At 40.8% G+C, this 17,121-nt stretch overlaps 1 protein-coding gene across 1 annotated transcript; it reads right to left on the bottom strand.

The window, feature by feature from the left end:
- Positions 1-639: 639 nt before the first annotated feature.
- Positions 640-12,754, bottom strand: si:ch211-117c9.2 (solute carrier family 26 member 6). Its single transcript, XM_051949152.1, has 20 exons — positions 12,731-12,754; positions 10,608-10,717; positions 9,388-9,527; positions 8,862-8,972; positions 8,582-8,754; positions 8,298-8,462; positions 7,273-7,425; positions 6,964-7,046; positions 5,989-6,136; positions 4,496-4,609; positions 4,183-4,260; positions 3,965-4,060; positions 3,753-3,859; positions 3,581-3,650; positions 3,079-3,171; positions 2,808-2,918; positions 2,313-2,681; positions 2,116-2,170; positions 1,809-1,939; positions 640-1,675 (listed from the first exon to the last, which is right to left on the bottom strand). Exons 1-20 carry the CDS (start codon positions 12,752-12,754, stop codon positions 1,649-1,651), a joined length of 2,358 nt encoding a protein of 785 aa, XP_051805112.1. The 3' UTR covers positions 640-1,648.
- Between the last annotated feature and the right edge of the window lie 4,367 nt (positions 12,755-17,121).

Genomic DNA, 17,121 nt, shown 5'->3' with positions numbered 1-17,121 from the left:
TGTTTTCAGCACTTTGATCACTTGTTTGTGGTGGTTGGCCCCATGCAAAGGAAAGCCCCACTGGACTCTATGAGCTATGTCTCATTAGGAAACTCACTTTACGCCTCTAGGAGTACACATACCGGGCTTTGCAAAAGTTCTGTTACACGGTTTCGTGATCTTCAGAGACGTTTACATGTCGGAGTGAAAAATTCCATTAAACAAACTGAAAGTTCTATCTTATAGGCAGGTGTCATTAACACAAATTTGTTCTCTGGTGAAGTTGTATCAAGATGGAAGTCAAAAGAGTTGAGATATCTGCTCTCCTTCGTGCTGGCCACAACAAGTCTGACAGAGCCAAGCAGCTGAACATCAGCCGGATGACCGTCCACAGAGTCGCGGAGAGGCTCAAGAATGGTGAAGATCTTTCAGGTGATCTTTCAAGAATGGTGAAGACCTGAAAGATCTTCACCATTCTTTAGCCTCTCCGCGACTCTGTGGACGGTCATCCGGCTGATGTTCAGCACGAAGGAGAGCAGATATCTCAACTCTTTTGACTTCCATCTTGATACAACTTCACCGGAGAAAAGAATTTGTATTAAGGACACCTGCCTATAAGGTAGAACTTTCAGTTTATTTAATGGAATTTTTCACTCCGACATGTAAACGTCTCTAAAGATCATCAAACCGAGTGTAACAGAACTTTTGCAAACCCGGTAAATGCACCTCCCAGACTTCTAAGCCCTTCTAAGCCCCCTGTGCTTTCACATACATTTCAAGCATACAGTACATTTTTGAAAGTTAAAAAAAGCAATCAGGTGGTTAAAATAAAATGTCTGGGAGCGTTTATCTTTGGACTATCCAGTTCAGTCCATGGAAATCATCACATACTACTACACGTTGTTTAGCCTCTATAGTTGCAACAGCAGATGACATTGGATCCTAAAAATAGAATGGAGGAATCAGACATGTGAATGCAAACTATAAATACACACACGTCTTGCTTTTTTTGTTTGTTTTTTAAAGCTCCTGCTGTTTCAAAATGTAACACGTATACACTATATCCACCATTCAGCTCTTCCCTGCTGGAGCAAATGAGGGCTGATACTAGAATTAAGAATCCCCTCCAAAAGGGATGGATACGTCAACATCGGTGAAGAATATTTACATGTTGTTGATCGGTTGGAGACACCTGGCTTTCCTCCTCTTGTGGAATATGGACTGACGGTCAGACGCATGCACACACATCATGGCCTGTGTGTTCACAACAAACACCTCTTGCACATGAGTTTCTCTTTACAGTCAACCTTTCAGTCACTCTCCACTCTCACACAGGCTATAAATACAGACTCCTATTAGTCCAGTGTTACATTCTCCCACTCAGCCCCCGCCCCTTCGCTGTCTCTAACACACACCGCACAGCGAGAGAGCTGCAATGACGTATTGCTGGCCATCTCATTAGACAATATCATAAAAAGCCTGTTGCCACAGTAACGGCTCCCTGTATTTCCATGGCAACCAGCCGCCATGTCAAGGTGGTGCATTCTCCCCCACTGAAAGGGGAGGAGACACTGGTGACCAATAGTGAGCAATGGAATAGGGCGCCTAAGAAGAGGAGGAGGAGGAGGAAGATGACTGGATGGAGTTGGAACAATCTGACACCTGCTGGTCACATCTGGGTGTTGCAGGACATATCCTGAAAAATATTTGAAAGATTCAGTGCTGAAAGAAAGAAAAATTCTGATTGTGTCACAGCAAAAATGAGTGGCAAGTAAAGATGTGAGATCTCAAGAGTGTAAGGAAAAATCGTTCATGTAAGCCAGACTCACAAGCATGAAGTCTTTCTGCCCCAGTTTATTGAGAATATGCAGCACTGCATCATGAACGGTGACGAACAGCCTGCTCTTTGGGATGGACTCCGAGAAGAAACCTGCCGTTTCCAGCTGTTCCACAACACAGGCTAAGGCAAGAAAATGAAGCATTAGGAAAGCATTTGTGATTATAGTAAAAAAAAAAAAACATTTATCTTCGACCGACATGTCCCTGAGCTCTGAATGCATTTTTAAAAACTTTATTGCCTTGACCCTGCATTGAGGACATTAACTCTGTCTCTGATTTGTCAGGTGTGTCCCTCACCTTGGCAGCCGGCGAGGTAGATTTCTAGATCAACCTCTCCAAAGTCCCTGAAAATCTGAGAGAAAAGACAAAAATCATTTTATGTTTGGGTTTGTCATCTCATCTTTTTGGGGGGGGGAAAATCATAAATTGTCACTTATTTAATCTCTTATTTGATGTCTAATGATTAAATTAATAACTTCAGCACAGACACATACATTTTTCAGGGTCTTCACAGTGACTGAGTCCACAAAGCTGGTTGTGGAAATGTCCAAGATGATGCTGTGGGTGCCTGACCCGCAGGCCCTTCCTTTCCCCTCGTCACTGTGATGCGAAACCTGGGTGATGCTTTCATCACCATGGCAACCTGTGTCTGAGTCTGAGTCTGACTCTGACATGGTTGTGTCAGGTTGGTAAGCCCAGTTTACTTGGCCGTTACCAAGGCCGTTTGCAGTTGTTTCTTTCAGAGTTAAGGCGACACCGTTGCCTTGACGCTGCCCATTTGTTTCTTCAGAGACTTTCCTCTTGCTGATCTCTGACTCCTTCAAAGAGAATGTGCCGTTGGCCAAATGTTTGACAGCTTTTTTCTGCCAAAAAAATTTAAAAAGTGAAAAACAACTATTAAAAAAGCATACCACTTGAACTCCATAACTGATTGATATTATTGCAGATGAATTAGACTTTATTTCAATATGTCATTTGGGATACCGTACTTGTTTCTTTTCCTCCTTTTTGGCTTTCTTTTTCTCTTTCTCTTGCTTACGCTTCTGCTTTGCCTGCTGTTTCTTCTTGGCGGTTAGCAGCTTCCCGATTTCAATTCCACTCTGCAGAAAAAGCCGAGGATCACATTAAAGAGAGGGAAGAGAAAGTGAGACGAGTGAGAGAGATAATGAAAGCAATTATGGGTGCCGTAGACAGCGGACAGGGATTGCATCTCATAATCAAAGGCACCACCAGCCTGCACACACAAAAACATGAACACACCTTCTCTTGCAGGACCTCCAAGTACATCTCAGCGTTTGTGTAGTAGATAGTTGTAGATGAACGGAAGATTTTAATTCCTGGAATCTCTTTAGCCTGCAGGGACAGACCAGACAGTAGAAGGCTTCAGAAATGTAAACCCTGTTCTACTTTCATTTGCACTTCCTAACTCCCTCAGGTGTTGTTTGACTAAACTGAGCTCTTTTATCTGTTAATGATTGAAAGTGGATGCAACGCTATCCACAGAGTGCTTCTCTAAAAGGATCAGTTGAACCAGATTCCAAGGGGAAGAAATCGCATTTCCCCTTAGTAACTAGTAATGGTAGTTTTGCTTTTGTTTGCCCAGTTATTAAGATAATTTTAGATTTCTGAAGACAGATGACAACTACTCACTACTATAGCAGCCCTTTACCTGGCTAAATACCACACATGGTGAATGAGAAGATATTTTTATCATAATTTAGGTTAGGCTGACCTTAAATGTGATACTGAGCAACATTCTCACCTCCTTGTACTTCTCTGTGTCCAGATACAGGTCAGTGCCTGGCACGTTGCCCAAGATAGAGTAGTGGGGTCTGAAAGGTATTAAAATGTCAGAATTGCCTTCATCTCTATGGAAATTTAGTTAAATATTTTGCATAAACATCGGTATTTGTTAATTAGAGGTGTGTAGTTACAGTTGTGTTCTGAAGATGACGGTGAGCATGGAAAAGCCAATGGAGACAGCCAGGCCCAGGTCCAGGTTGAGCAGAATGGTGCTTGTGAATGTCACCAGCCACACGAGCTAGAGGGCGGTATAAACACTGACAGTCAACGGGGTCAATAGTTCAATAATATGCCTGCAGCATTCAACTGAGCTGAATGACTGTATAAGAGGATTAAGTCTTACCAAATCAACCTTGTTGGTCTTCCACAGCGAAGGCACGTCCATGAACTGCTTAAACATTCCTTTCAAATTCACAAACACTATTGTGGATAAGACGGCCTGAGGAGCAAACACACACACAGACGAATGAGCTCCCACATTCCCACAGTCGGACTGGTTATAATATTGCCAAGAGAGATACTGATCGCTAGTGAGAAACAGCACAGGAAGGAGAGCGGTACCTTGGGGAGATCTTCAAAGAGAGAACCTATTTTCAAAACTGCGATCAGCACGATGATAGAGGAAATCAGTCCTGCGACCTGACAAATCACATGCAGAGAAAACACTCACTTATTGTGCAATAAAGACTCTCAACACAAGCGTAACAATGAGATGTAATCAAGAACCGCTCTGTGCAAAAGTTTCAGACAATTAAGCGGTATTGATCCTTAAATCCACAGAACAGCTGGACTTCCTTAACCTTGGTTTTTCTCTGCATTTTGTCGCTTTTTCTGAAAACTTTTGCACAGGGTTGTATTTGTTTTGTGTTTTTACTTGTGTCTTGCCCCCTGTGCTCTCCTGGACAAGACTCCGAGACAAGGAGGAAGTCACAGAGTAGCACTGGAAAAAGCCACCGACAGTGTTGCTGAGTCCCAAGGCAACCAGCTCCTGGAAAAACAGAAACAGCAAGACAGACAGAACATTTTAGTTAAAGGCGATATCATCGTTTGACACTAATCGTGACATCTGATTCTAATAATACCATGACCTTAGTCTGAAGGCGTCAGTGACATTAGCGTAGCATTCATTAATACTATGGCCTGGTCAACACATCAGTACCACGCTCAGAGCAGTGAACAGTAATTTTAAGAAGCTGGACTGAATAAAGCTTGTTGGGCATTAATGTTTTAGCAGGCCAGCTCTTAGAGGCTCCAAGTGCTTCTAACCCACCTCTTTCCAGAACAGTATGCTCTCAATCACGTGACTCTGAGTGTTTGCATGTGTGAACACGTATTTGTGTTACACATAATGATAGGAGATAAAAATACACATCCTAACTCCGATAAGCTGATGGCATGGCCCGATTTAGCAGCAAAGGGGAAGACAGTGCAGTTCAACCCCCAGACACGTTTGGAAAAAAGAATGAATAATTACAAGTGACAGACTTTTCTGCAGTACCAATTGGTTCCATTCACACTGTATCTGTATTTTTTTCTAACATATGATCTTATCTCGTCTATTTTTGCCACATGCAGAACAAGCTGGCCTGCGAAAAGCAAAACATGCCTGCTATGTTGCAGATAAGTGGTAAATTTTGTCTCACAACGTTATGCGCTGGGAGAAGTTTGAGGTAATATTTGGAAATGGATTTGTATAATGACTGACTTAAACACATCTTTGGCCAACTCCTTGAGACATTTAGGCAAGCTAAAACTATAGTCAGTTGTTATTTTTTGGACATAATTACACTGATGATGCATAAAATAACAGATGGGGGCTATAAGGAAATAAGAAATAACTCTTTTTTTCAGTCATATAAATATGCTTTTGGAAAAAAATGACAGTTGACAAAAAAGTCCTGGTGAAAGACAGTAAATTATATGCAAAAAGAAGTTTTTAAAATGTGCTGACTTTCAGTGGACTGTATCACATAAATCCATTTATTTGTTGCTTCAGTCACACTGCCATGACTACAGTCTGAATCTGAGAAGAAACAATGCATTGATGTTGCCGTTAATGCCAAGAAATTACTCAAATAGAATTTCTTTGAAAAGAACTATACACTAGAAGCACCATGAGCAAAAATGTGGAAGTAATCCTGTCGAGAAGAGGCTTGATCTGGAACAATCTGAACAATTCTGCCCATTAATGTGACAGTCATGAGCAACTGTGAGTGACTGGAGGGTTAAGTCTAATATTAGGCCAAAGTTCTACTCCCCCCTGTTAGCAGTGAGTCAGACAGGAACAGACACTCCAATTATAACTCTATCAGCTGTTTGTGAGTACTGCAGTGCGTACGTGCACGTCTGTGTGTGTGTTTTCCTCACCTGGTTGCTATCCACCTTGTAGCCATGTTTGAGGGCAAATGTTTTGCCAAGGGAGATGTTGATGGCGTAGCCCACGATGGCCACGGCAAAAGCATCACCTAAAACTTTGGAGAACAAAGTGGCATCTGGAGCACGAGGAGCCTTGAGTCTGTAGCAGGGAAAAAAGGTGGTAACACATGCAGCACACATAGATAACACTACATATACAGTCGTGGAAAAAAATATGAGACCACTCTTGTCATGATTATGCAATCAAGTACTAACTCCTGTGTGCATCATGTGACTAAAACAGACAGAGAAGAAAACTAGGAATGCCTAAAAGCTGTTTTTGGCAGTATAATGCTATAGCTATTGATAGAAGAACTTAAGTGGTTTTGGTTATTACCAAGAAAACTATGGAAAATGGCGAGATATCAGCTCTAAAATTAAAATCTTATGAGCTATTTTTGTTGCAAGCATTAAATTTGTCCTAACAAGTATACCCTTAGTTGTCCCAGGCATGAAAATGAACAAAATGAACAGGGTAAACAAGAGTGGTCTAATATTTCTTTCCATAAAAATGCAACTTTTTATAACAAGTTAGAAACATACCCACCCTGAAACAAAGAGGAATTGGATGAATCACATTCTGATTGCAGGCAGATTTTCTGTATATGTGACATTTATCTGCTTTTATTTCTCATATTTAAACTTCCCTGTTTTTATCACTTCTGTGGAGATTACCTGCTCACTTATGGATTTTTCCACAACAGGAGTTTTCCAGGTTTTTTTTTAGATGCTCACTCATACAAACACACAATGTGACCCTTTTTTCTGTGTCTTATAAACGGCTCTGCATTTTTGGCAACTGTGAAATATGGGGCATTTCTATCTGTGATCTTGTAAACAGTCATGTATTAACAGGTATGTTGAGTTTCACCCCCAAAGCCCATTTCTTCTGCTTACTGTTTTGCAAACACACAAAGATGAACTTACCCACTGGGAATTTCTCCAACCACATCAATATAGTATTTGTCAGTAAGACCGCAGAAGTGCGTAATGATTGTAGCGGCTATGATCTGTTGAAAACAAGCACAGACAGTAGGGTTTCAGTTTGAGTACATGAGGTAAATCATTATTTTCCTCACATGCAGTTATTGTTTTGTTTTTTGGAAAGTGCAAAACAAGGTCAGCAGCTCCTCTGATCATTGTGGTCAAGATGCCCCCTGCTGGATAATTTAATGTGTACGCCTAATGTTTGTGTGTGAGGGGGAAAAGAGAGGATATAGCAAAGGGAGGACTCACAACTATGAGCTCTATGGGGACAGGCAGAGGTAGCTTTTGTCTGTAGCACGCATTGACTTCTTTGACCACAATAAGAACGCTGAGCGCCACCAGGCTGACCACCAACTCTGGAACCTTTGTCTGAGGCAGCAGTTTGCAAAGATCCACCAGAGTCTGCGAAGGAAACAGTGGAGGAGAGATAGAATTAAGGGTTGGAAGCGAAGTGCCCACTATCCCAGTGGGCATAAAAGTAAAAGCACGGCAAGTACTGTGCATTCTGTACTCCACATCGGTGTAGGTCACATGATTTTATTTCTTCTTGGGACTCTGTGTGCATGTCAAGCTGCACTAATTAGGAAGGGTGAAAGTACACCTTGATCTTCATGTTATGTGGCCTCCTGTAACTTCCTGCATTGCTCCACCCAACTTCAAATGGATTGGCAGAGGTCCGCTGGCGCTACTGACAACTCCTGTGCAGCTGTCCAAGGCCTTTGATTGTTAAGTAAACTAGTAATAGTTGTGAAATGTTGATTGAGATAATTGGTTCACTGATTGGTTAGACAACAAAAAGATTAGAACAAGATTTGAAAATGCAGTTAAATGTAAACAGTTTGTTACTGTTGGTGTGGTTGGGAGATTTTTACTCATTTTTAAAAAAATATTTACAAGAATTTTATTGCCAAATTTGGGGGATTTTTTTTAAAATAAAAGTTTTAAGGGAAACTTTTAAGGAATTATTGAAATTTTCTCCCAGAAGGTTTTGCAAATTTTTCAGAAATTTGGGGAATTTTTTTTTGATGAATTTTTGGATTTTTTCAGACAAGGAAACAGTTTTTTTTTTTTTTTTGGTGCCCATAAATGAGGACAACAGGCGGGTTAACTAGACACTTCTAACTCTCTTCTAATTTCTAACAACGCACAGGTCATTACCTGTTTCGGATGTAAAATATGTATCTACAGAACACAACATATTGCCCTTGAAATGTGTAGTGGCTTGAAATGGAACAGAAGATGCCCAAGCAACTCAAAACATATGATATACTCACATAAATGAGCGAGAGGGGACCAGCGAATCGAGCTGGTGAGACTCCAAACAGATACTTCAGCTGGGAGACACACACATGGCATGCTGACCCCGTAGTGTAGCCGCGAACAAGCGGTTCAGACAGGTAGGTGACCACGAAACCAAACCTCACCACACCCAGCAGGATCTTAGGATGGGAAATTAGAGGGAGAAGGTTATTCAAAGGGCAGCTTCTTCCTCAAGAAAGCCACTTAATGTTTCCAGTGTGGTCAAAGTGAACACTAACACACACAGAGAAGCACACACCTGAAAGATTCCTGCCAAGACTGTGAGCGAGCACGCTATCTGGACTCTGTATGCGTCCCTTTCGTCGAGGTTCACAGTTTCTGTCCCATTCGTCCCATTTACAATAAAGTTGCTGTCCGGTGCCAGCCTTTCTGTCACACTCCCAATCATGATGCTGATCACCGCAAACGTGCCTGGAAGTCATGAACACACACAAATTCATGCAGAGAGGCATACGAAAGAATCCGTCGATCCATGTTGCCATTGCTTACTTATTTCCCTCCTTTTTAATCCCTCTCACCTATGGAGATGTGTCTGGAAGTACCAAAGATGAAGTAGACCAGCACTGGGTAGAGAGAGGTGTAAAGACCAAACACTGGACGTAAGGAGGCCAGAAGAGCATAGGCCATGCCTGGTTAAAAAACAAAAGAAAAGAGGGATAAGAAAGCCTGCCATTTGACCAAAAGTAATTAAGTGATAGTTAATGCATTGAAAACATTTATGGAATTGTTTCACATTTTCAGAAAAGTATTCTCCTTCTTGATGAAAGTGAAATGAGAGGATCAACCTCATGTTTGCCCATTGAGTGTGAAGCAGCAGCGACTTCATAAATACCACAATTTCTTGTCATTACATTTACACTGAGCCAAGCCAGCTGTTACTGCCCGCTTCCAGTCTCTATATTCAGCTAATTCAACCATGGCTTCATGATAAACAGACAGGCGTGAGAATGCTGTCGATACTCCCACGTCACTCATGGAAAAATTAGCTGCTTTTTAAAAAAAATTTAAAGTGTGTGGGAAACCTCCACGTTCACACATACAAACCCTGAGGCAGATGCATGATGCCCACACTGCAGCCAGATATCAGGTCCCCTACGGCATTTTCTCTGAAAGAGTAGCGAGGTAGCCAGCCAAGAACAGGAATCCAGCTCAAAAGGATGTGCTTCAGCCTTGGCCCTGAGCACCTGCAACAGACACACCACAAAAACACAACAATTAAGCTACTTGTAGCATTGGAGTCATACAGATCCACAACACCACTGTCAAGTTTGTCTGTTGAATGTCTGATAGCTTTAGTCATCTACACTGTGGACAAGATAAAGAAAATAATACAATATGACTGCGCTATCGACTAATTAGCAGAAGAGAGGCTGTAAAACATACATATTAATGCATTTTTATGAGCAATGCACTGTAGCCAGACTTGTGAATTGCAACATCTGCTACAGGTTTTATCAGCTGGTCTTGAAAAACAGCGACACTCAGGATAAAACCAGCATACTGATTTATTGCCGTTCACTTCAAAGGATAAATAAACCTGGAGGCAGTTTGGAAAAACGTAGAAACAGACAGGCGCTCTTCTTTGGGTTTTAATCCAAACCAAATGTTTTTAGCTGAAGTGTTTATTGTGTCCTGTTTGTTTGTTTTTTTTCACTCTCACTGTCCTGTTTGTTTGTTTTTCAAAAACAAACAGGACAGTGAGAGTGAAGCCTCCTCACAGCAAATATTTACTATTGAAATGCCAGAAAGCTTGCTTCGTTTGTTTTTCCAAGAAAAGTTTCAGAAACTTGCGAGAACAAACTGCGTCTTATCCTCCTCTGCTGAAATGTTACAAGAATATTTGGCTGTTGTGTTGATTGAATGGAAAATATAAGTTTTTTAAAAATATGTGTGGTGCTGTTGTGATTTCTCGAGAGCTAAGAATACAACATAATGTATCATTATCATAGCCATTGTAAAAGCTAACCAAAACCTGTGAATGTCTGCTGCGAGCAGAGCAGGTAAAGAAATAAACACAGAAAATTTGCATGCAAATGAAACACAAACTCATTCGTGACTCATTCACTAATTCTGAGCAGCAGCTGAAAGGTTCACTGAGCAGTTAGATAAGCACGTATAGTTGCAACCATACAAAAAATGCGCAGGCAGCCAACAACAACTGCAGTGTTTTTTTTCTGTTTTGTCAGTTTTTCTCAGTGTTTTTCAGTGGTCCGATTTGTCTGAGGTATTTCCCTCCCCGGTGTCCTCTCCTCTCTATTTTTTACCTCAGGGACTCTTTCACCCGTTCACCCAGACGTGGTTTAACGGACCACGTCCCTTTTTGTGCCACTTCATCCAGACGTATCTCATCCAGAACCTCCCTCTGCACAAAATACTCAATCTCCTTCATGTCCTCGTCTGTTGGAGCAAATTCAGCAGAACCTCTGTAAAGCCGGCGTCTATTGGAGTCTCAGTTTTTTTGTCCGAGGGCGCTCGTGAGTAGAAGAGATAGTTACAGGTGTCACCACTGTGTAGTGGGAGTGAAGCCTCCTCACTGGTCTGTGCTGATTGACAGTTCTTGTTCCTACTCTGGGAGTGACTGTTCCTTTCCTGGCCTTTTAAGAGAACAGCAACCATCCCACATGTCCCTGTTCTGCATACGCACACCTGAGGAAATGTGTGTGCAAGCATGTGCGTTAGCCAACAGTGATTAAGTGAAGGGCTAAACTTGCTCAAAAACTGCACAGCTGCTAAACTTGACACTGAGATACGTCACACTGCAGCAGTGCATGCGACACTGAACGTTACAAAGCATGTGCATTAACACACGATAGACTAGAACTGGATTGGATAAAAGTGTGTATCTTAGTTTGTCTTTAATTAAAATACATGTCAGAGGAAAAGAAAATTCAAAAAGAGATCTCAAAAATGTCTCATTTACTTCTCCTAGACAACTTTGAGATCTGTGTGACACCAAACTGAGACTAAGGCTTATTTCTCCTGTGTCTCATTTTTTTCTCCTGAGCAATAAGATGCACTAAATCTCAGTTTAGTCTCCTTTAAAGTTTCAGAAGAGATCTCAACAAGCTCTCATATAATTCTCAGAGTTTTTCAACTTTTGTGTCTCTTTGTGATCTCAGGCAGAGAAATCAGAGAGCTCTCTCTAAGAACTCCATCTGTTCTCATCCCAGCTTCAGTTCATGCATCTCATACTAAGCTCAGAGAGAACAAATGAAGAGATCTCCACAAGCGCTCATTGAATTCTCAGACTCAGATCAACGTTTTGGTTGTTTTTAATCATCTATCATGTTGACTTTATTGTAATCCACATGATATTTTTTTAAATTAATTAATAAAGATTCAGATTACTTTATTCATTCCAAAAGGGAAATTCATTTTTCTGTCGGCTCATCTGCTATTTGCTATAGAATTATAAAGCCTGATCGCTGTGGGTACAAAGATCTTCTATATCTTTCCGTCCTGCAGTCCAGAGAGAGGCCCATCACGATATTATGAGTGGATGATCCGTGGTGTTTAGAATGATAAATCCAGTCAAGTGGGAGGAGAGGGTGACATGATTGAAGTCACCATATATTATTAGAAGTGCCTCAAGATGTTTAGGCTGTATCCTGGCAACTTCTTATTTGTTGCAGCATTTATAAGGTGTGTGTGTGCAAATTAATATATGCATAGGGTGGCATAGCTCAGTGGGTAGAGTGGCTGTCTCACACCCAGAAGGCTGGGGTTTGAGTCTGAGTCTGTTGTGGAGCTGTGAGTGAGTCTCACATATTGCTCCATAGGAGCTCCACTATTGTTCATTTTCTTTTCCAGAGGAGAAATAAAGGAGCCATTAAACACACTGTATTGAGATTAGCAAGGTATCTCCCACAAGTCTCAAGTATGACTCCCTCTAATTATCCTGTCTCACCTATTTCTCCTAGTGAATGTTAGGAGAAACATATGAGAAACCTTTAGACAAAATAGAAACTAAAATGAGGCTGACATGAGAATCTCAAATTTGTCTCCTGAGCTGTAGAAGAGCAAGCTTTGAGCAGTAAAATTTTCCTCTGGGTATGTTCAACAGACAATATAACAAAGATCTTATCTTTATAGCAGTCAGATTTTCCTTACTCGGATGATTAACTAACAGAACTTTGATTGTCAGCAGAAAAGCTGCAATAGTCTGTTCTTTTGAAAATGTACATTGTGTTTAATACTTTCTAAAGTCCAAAACCTAAGATAAATTTTATTCCCAGAGGTTCAGCAAGTGACAAACCGATTTATGGTTTCCAATCTTGTTTTTAACAACATGTCTTTACTATTTAAGCAGCATATGCTTTGTTTTCTTCTGTGAATAGGAGACATCACTACTATAAATTTCACTATCAAGATTAGCAAAATCTTTAGCGCCTTTGAATTTCCTCTGACTCATTGTAACGCTTTGTTGAATGTTTGATGCATTTTATCATCCCACTCATGACAGGCTTTTTTGTTTGTATGACCTTATTCACTTCCCCTCAATTTTAAGATCTCTGGTTTATTTAGTTTTTTTGTTTTGTTTTAGATTAAGTGTTCTGATTCTTGTTTCCCTTTCTGTTAAGAGCCTCAGTATTTTTTTAAGAAAAGTGCTTATGTAGGTTGCTTAGTGAAAATGAGAAACAAAAGAGAAGGTGAAATAAGCTGATTAATGCGTTGTCATTTTAAGAGCAAATTCATACACAATACGTGTTTATGCCTTTTATACTTAAGAGGTTCCAGTGTGTCGCTTTGGCATCAAAACATAGTAAATAAGCAACCATTTGAACAAGGCAACCTTAGAATACAAATTCATTAATCACACTGCTGACAGGGCTCCTTGGAATCATCTTTGTGATGTTTATGTCGAACTAGTTAATGTTTAATGAGGTCTTTGTCCAAAGGACTTTCATTGTTGATTTAGGTTTATCTTGTTAAGCAGACTTTGAGAAGGAGAATGACACGCTATAAAGGTTGAGAAAGGCAGGTTTAAAAAGGGCGCTCAAGGCCCAGCCCTGCCGAGCTGCCCTACTGGCCCTTCAGCAAGGCCCTAAACGTTATCAGCTCCAGGGCCGCAGCGACATGGCCGACCCTGTGCTCTGACCTCGGCTTTCGACGGGATATGCAGCCGAGGAAATTTATTCTCCTGTAACCTGTATGTGACAAAGCTTGTCTTCTAAAAGCTCAAAATCCTCTTTATGACTTTCTGTTTAACCATGAGCAATAGAATAATAGAAAATCTTAATGCTAGTGTGGGTGGCATGGCAAGGGAAATAACTGGAAAATCTAACAATTAGTTGAGGGACTTGAATTTGATTAGATCTGAAATTTAAAAAAGAACAATCCCAACCAGAATGCCCCACTGAGAGCAAATTGTCCTTGCTGCCTTTCATTTATAGCACCACTGTTAACCTCAAACCAGCACAGTGCAGCAGTGAAATGTGCTCAGCAGGACATTTGCTGCACAGTAGATGTTCTGAAGTATTTCTCAACTGCTTATGTTTTAGTGGTGATTTTTTTTTACTTATGAGGATGTTGAAGCAAAAGACAAAATCCCCATATGAGCAGAAATTGTAGTTGTAAAAAGAGGCTCAAGACCCATCTTTTTAATCAGGCTTTTAACTGACTCATTTTAATTCTTTATAATTTCTTAAGCTGACTTTTATTCTTACATTTTTTATTCTTACATTTTTATTACTATTTTATGTATAAATTTTTACTTTATACATTCTTTTCTCTTATCTCAGTCTTAGCTTCCATACCTTTTATTGATTTATTGATTTATCTTTTATTATTTTTTACTTTTTATTTATTTATTTGTTTTACTGTTTTAGTTCCTCGATTTTCCAGTGTTTCCTCCTGGGGGCCTACCACACCTGGAGTTGATTCTGGTCCACTGATGGGGGTGCCGGCCCGTGGATGGCCCTGGCCCGGGTGGCTGGAGAGCTTTACACCTTCGTGTGGAGCCTCTTGTCTGCCTGGGCTGGGGTGGTCCTTGTGTCGGCTCCCCTGCAGTCATGGTCCATGACTCCACTCGGTGTGTGTGGCCCCCAAAGGTAGCTTCTTCCTCACTTCGGATTTCGGTGCCCAGCCATATCTCCTTTATATCTCCTTACCGACAGATGGTGTATGTGAGTGTGTGTATGTTTGTGTGTGTGGGTCTGTATGGCTGTTCGTATGTCTACGTATGTGTGTGAATGTATATGTGATTGTGTATCTGTGTGTATATTTGTGGGGGGTGGAAGGTTTCGGGTTTTTCACAGTGTATTGTCTTGTGTTGTTTTTGTTTTTATCCTCTGTGAGGCACTTTGTGTTACTCTACTGTATGAAAAGTGCCATATAAATAAAGTTGATTTGATTTGATTTGACTTGTAACCTTCTGTTTTAGATAATAATTCCATGCTTCACTTTAGCAGCACCACTGTTCAGAGTACCTTTACCTTGAGCTTTAAATACTGGGAATTCAAGAGTCAAGAAAAGTCTCCTCAGGTTTTGGTGTTATCCAGTGAGAAATAGGAAACAATCACTTCAACAGATCCACAGCAGCAATGTAAAGTGACAACTGACTCACAGGCGGACATCACTGAAATACCTAACAGCAATAGATGAGTGTTGGATGTAACATTCACACATTAACGTTGACATATTAACCCTAGCTCCCATCACACATGGAAATTTGTCAAAACTCTGGAACATTTTGATGAACAAGCGCAGCTGAAAGGACAGCTAGTAAAAAACTGCGGGAACACTACTTCAAGAGGAAACTCTTTGTACAAACATGCGTAACCAGACATGAGTCAGCACATTATTAAATAAATTAGAGTGAAAATTTGCACATGTTGTTCTTTTGGATCCAAGCATGTTTTGATGAGTAGGTTTGCCAGACAGAATTACCCATGTTTTGATTCCATTTACCATTCTCCCATTGCTTTTAGCTATGTATCTCAATTCCTCTCCTCTATTTGCACGAAAGTCAGATTTGTAGAAAACTGAGACGTGTCAGCCTAGTTTTTTGATTTTGCAACGGTATGTGCACCACATTAATATAAAGATAAGTCTTGCATGTTTTCTTCAAAACACAAATATGTACACATCCATCCATCCATTATCTATACACTACTTAATCCTCATTAGGGTCGCGGAGGAGCTGGAGCCTATCCCAGCTGACTCAGGGTGAAGGCAGGTGACACTGCAGACAGATGACCAGTCAGTCACAAATTGAGACAAACAAGCACTCTTGCATTCACACCTAAGGACAAGTTGGAATTATCAGTGAACCTCAGAATGTTTTTGGACTGTGAGAGGAAGCCGGAGTACCCTGACAAAACCCACACATGCACAGGGAGAACATGCAAACTCTACGCAGAGCGATCCCACGTCCAGGCCGGGACACAAACCGGGGATCTTCTTGCTACAAGGCGACAGTGCTAACCACCAAGCTATTTATATGTACATGTGTGTTCATTTTTAATTTCTATTTTTTGACAAGTTTGTTCGAATTATCTTTTCACAAACTACTGAGAGAACCAGACTCAGGGTGGGCGATCATCTATCTTAAACAACTGAGGTGAAAATACAGAGAATTCCTTCTTTATTTTGAAACTGCATATCATAGCTCCCTCTGTATGCAAGTGTGTGCGTGCATGTGTGTCTGTGTGTGTGTGTGTGTGTGTGTGTGTGTGTGTGTGTGTGTGTGTGTGTGTGTGTGTGTGTGTGTGTGTGTGTGTGTGTGTGTGTGTGTGTGTGTCAAGTGTCAAATGTTATATAAAAAAGATCAAGGTGATTTCTGTAAAAATAAATATTTAAAATCCTTTCTATCCTGAAAGTGTTTATTTGATGTGCATGCAGTAACATTTGCTTGGTTTATAAAAGAAGCACAGAATAGCAAACTGAATAACAGGGTTGAGCCAGGACAAATATTCATGAAATAAACTCATTGTTATCTCGTGACTGATGTGTTGCATTTACTTGGTGTCAGTCTTCCAAATATGGAGACTCTGCTGCACACCTCTTTGCTAATAGTCTTATCAAAAGGTAAACAGCAAGATAAATCATTTAACTGCTCGGGATGAAGAGGTGAAGTGCTATGTGGGTTACGTGTTAAGAAATAACCTATTAGGGTTGTAGATTTCCTTGTGGCCGGGAAGCCAATTGTTTTCGTGGCCTAGATTTTAAATTGGTTCATATGAATGGAAATTTTAGATCAGCCTGACCTTATGACGATAAAAGAGAAAGCAACAAAAAGTAGGATTTATTGAGGACTTTCTATGACAGGTGTTGCATCACGATACAGGAGCAATTAAAATTGGATTTGAGAGAATGGTGTGAGAGTAACTCAGTCAGAGGTTCATCAACATTATTACAGCTTGGATCAGAGCTGGCAGAGTGACAGCACTGCTACTGGCACGTGCATATGTTTCTTATGCGGAGACGAGTTAGTGTGTTCACATTCAGATCCAGTGTCACTGATTAATCTCCACCGTCTATGAACTGTTAAGTGCTGTTGTGTAACGCGGTACACTCGGCTGTGCGTGAAAAATACTGTAAGAAAACAACAAGCCTGAAATAACACCACATGGAAATTTGTGTCACCTCCAATAGCCTGTTCCAGGAAGAAGACGACTTATGACAGAGTCTATGACGAGAACATGGAGTGCTGTGAGAATGCATTTTTGTGTATGTTTCACTTTGCACCACCAAAAGCTTTCTTTCTGCAGTCTTTTCCATCAGCAGTGTTTCGAGCAGAGATGCATGAATCACAGTTGATAGTAAACAACTACTGAC

Source organism: Acanthochromis polyacanthus, chromosome 6 (genome assembly GCF_021347895.1).
Source record: "Acanthochromis polyacanthus isolate Apoly-LR-REF ecotype Palm Island chromosome 6, KAUST_Apoly_ChrSc, whole genome shotgun sequence".
Lineage (NCBI taxonomy): Eukaryota > Metazoa > Chordata > Actinopteri > Pomacentridae > Acanthochromis > Acanthochromis polyacanthus.
Note: the sequence above shows the minus strand (reverse complement) of the source record. Positions and strands in the feature narration are given on the sequence as shown.

Coding starts and splice junctions, on each gene's coding strand:
- si:ch211-117c9.2 (XM_051949152.1), bottom strand. CDS start 12,754: ATGAGTCAGAGGAAATTCAAAGGC. Junction 10,718..12,730: donor GTCAGAGGAAATTCAAAGGC/GCTAAAGATTTT, acceptor AAGGAGATTGAG/TATTTTGTGCAGAGGGAGGT. Junction 7,047..7,272: donor TCCCCATAGAGCTCATAGTT/GTGAGTCCTCCC, acceptor TGTTTTCAACAG/ATCATAGCCGCTACAATCAT.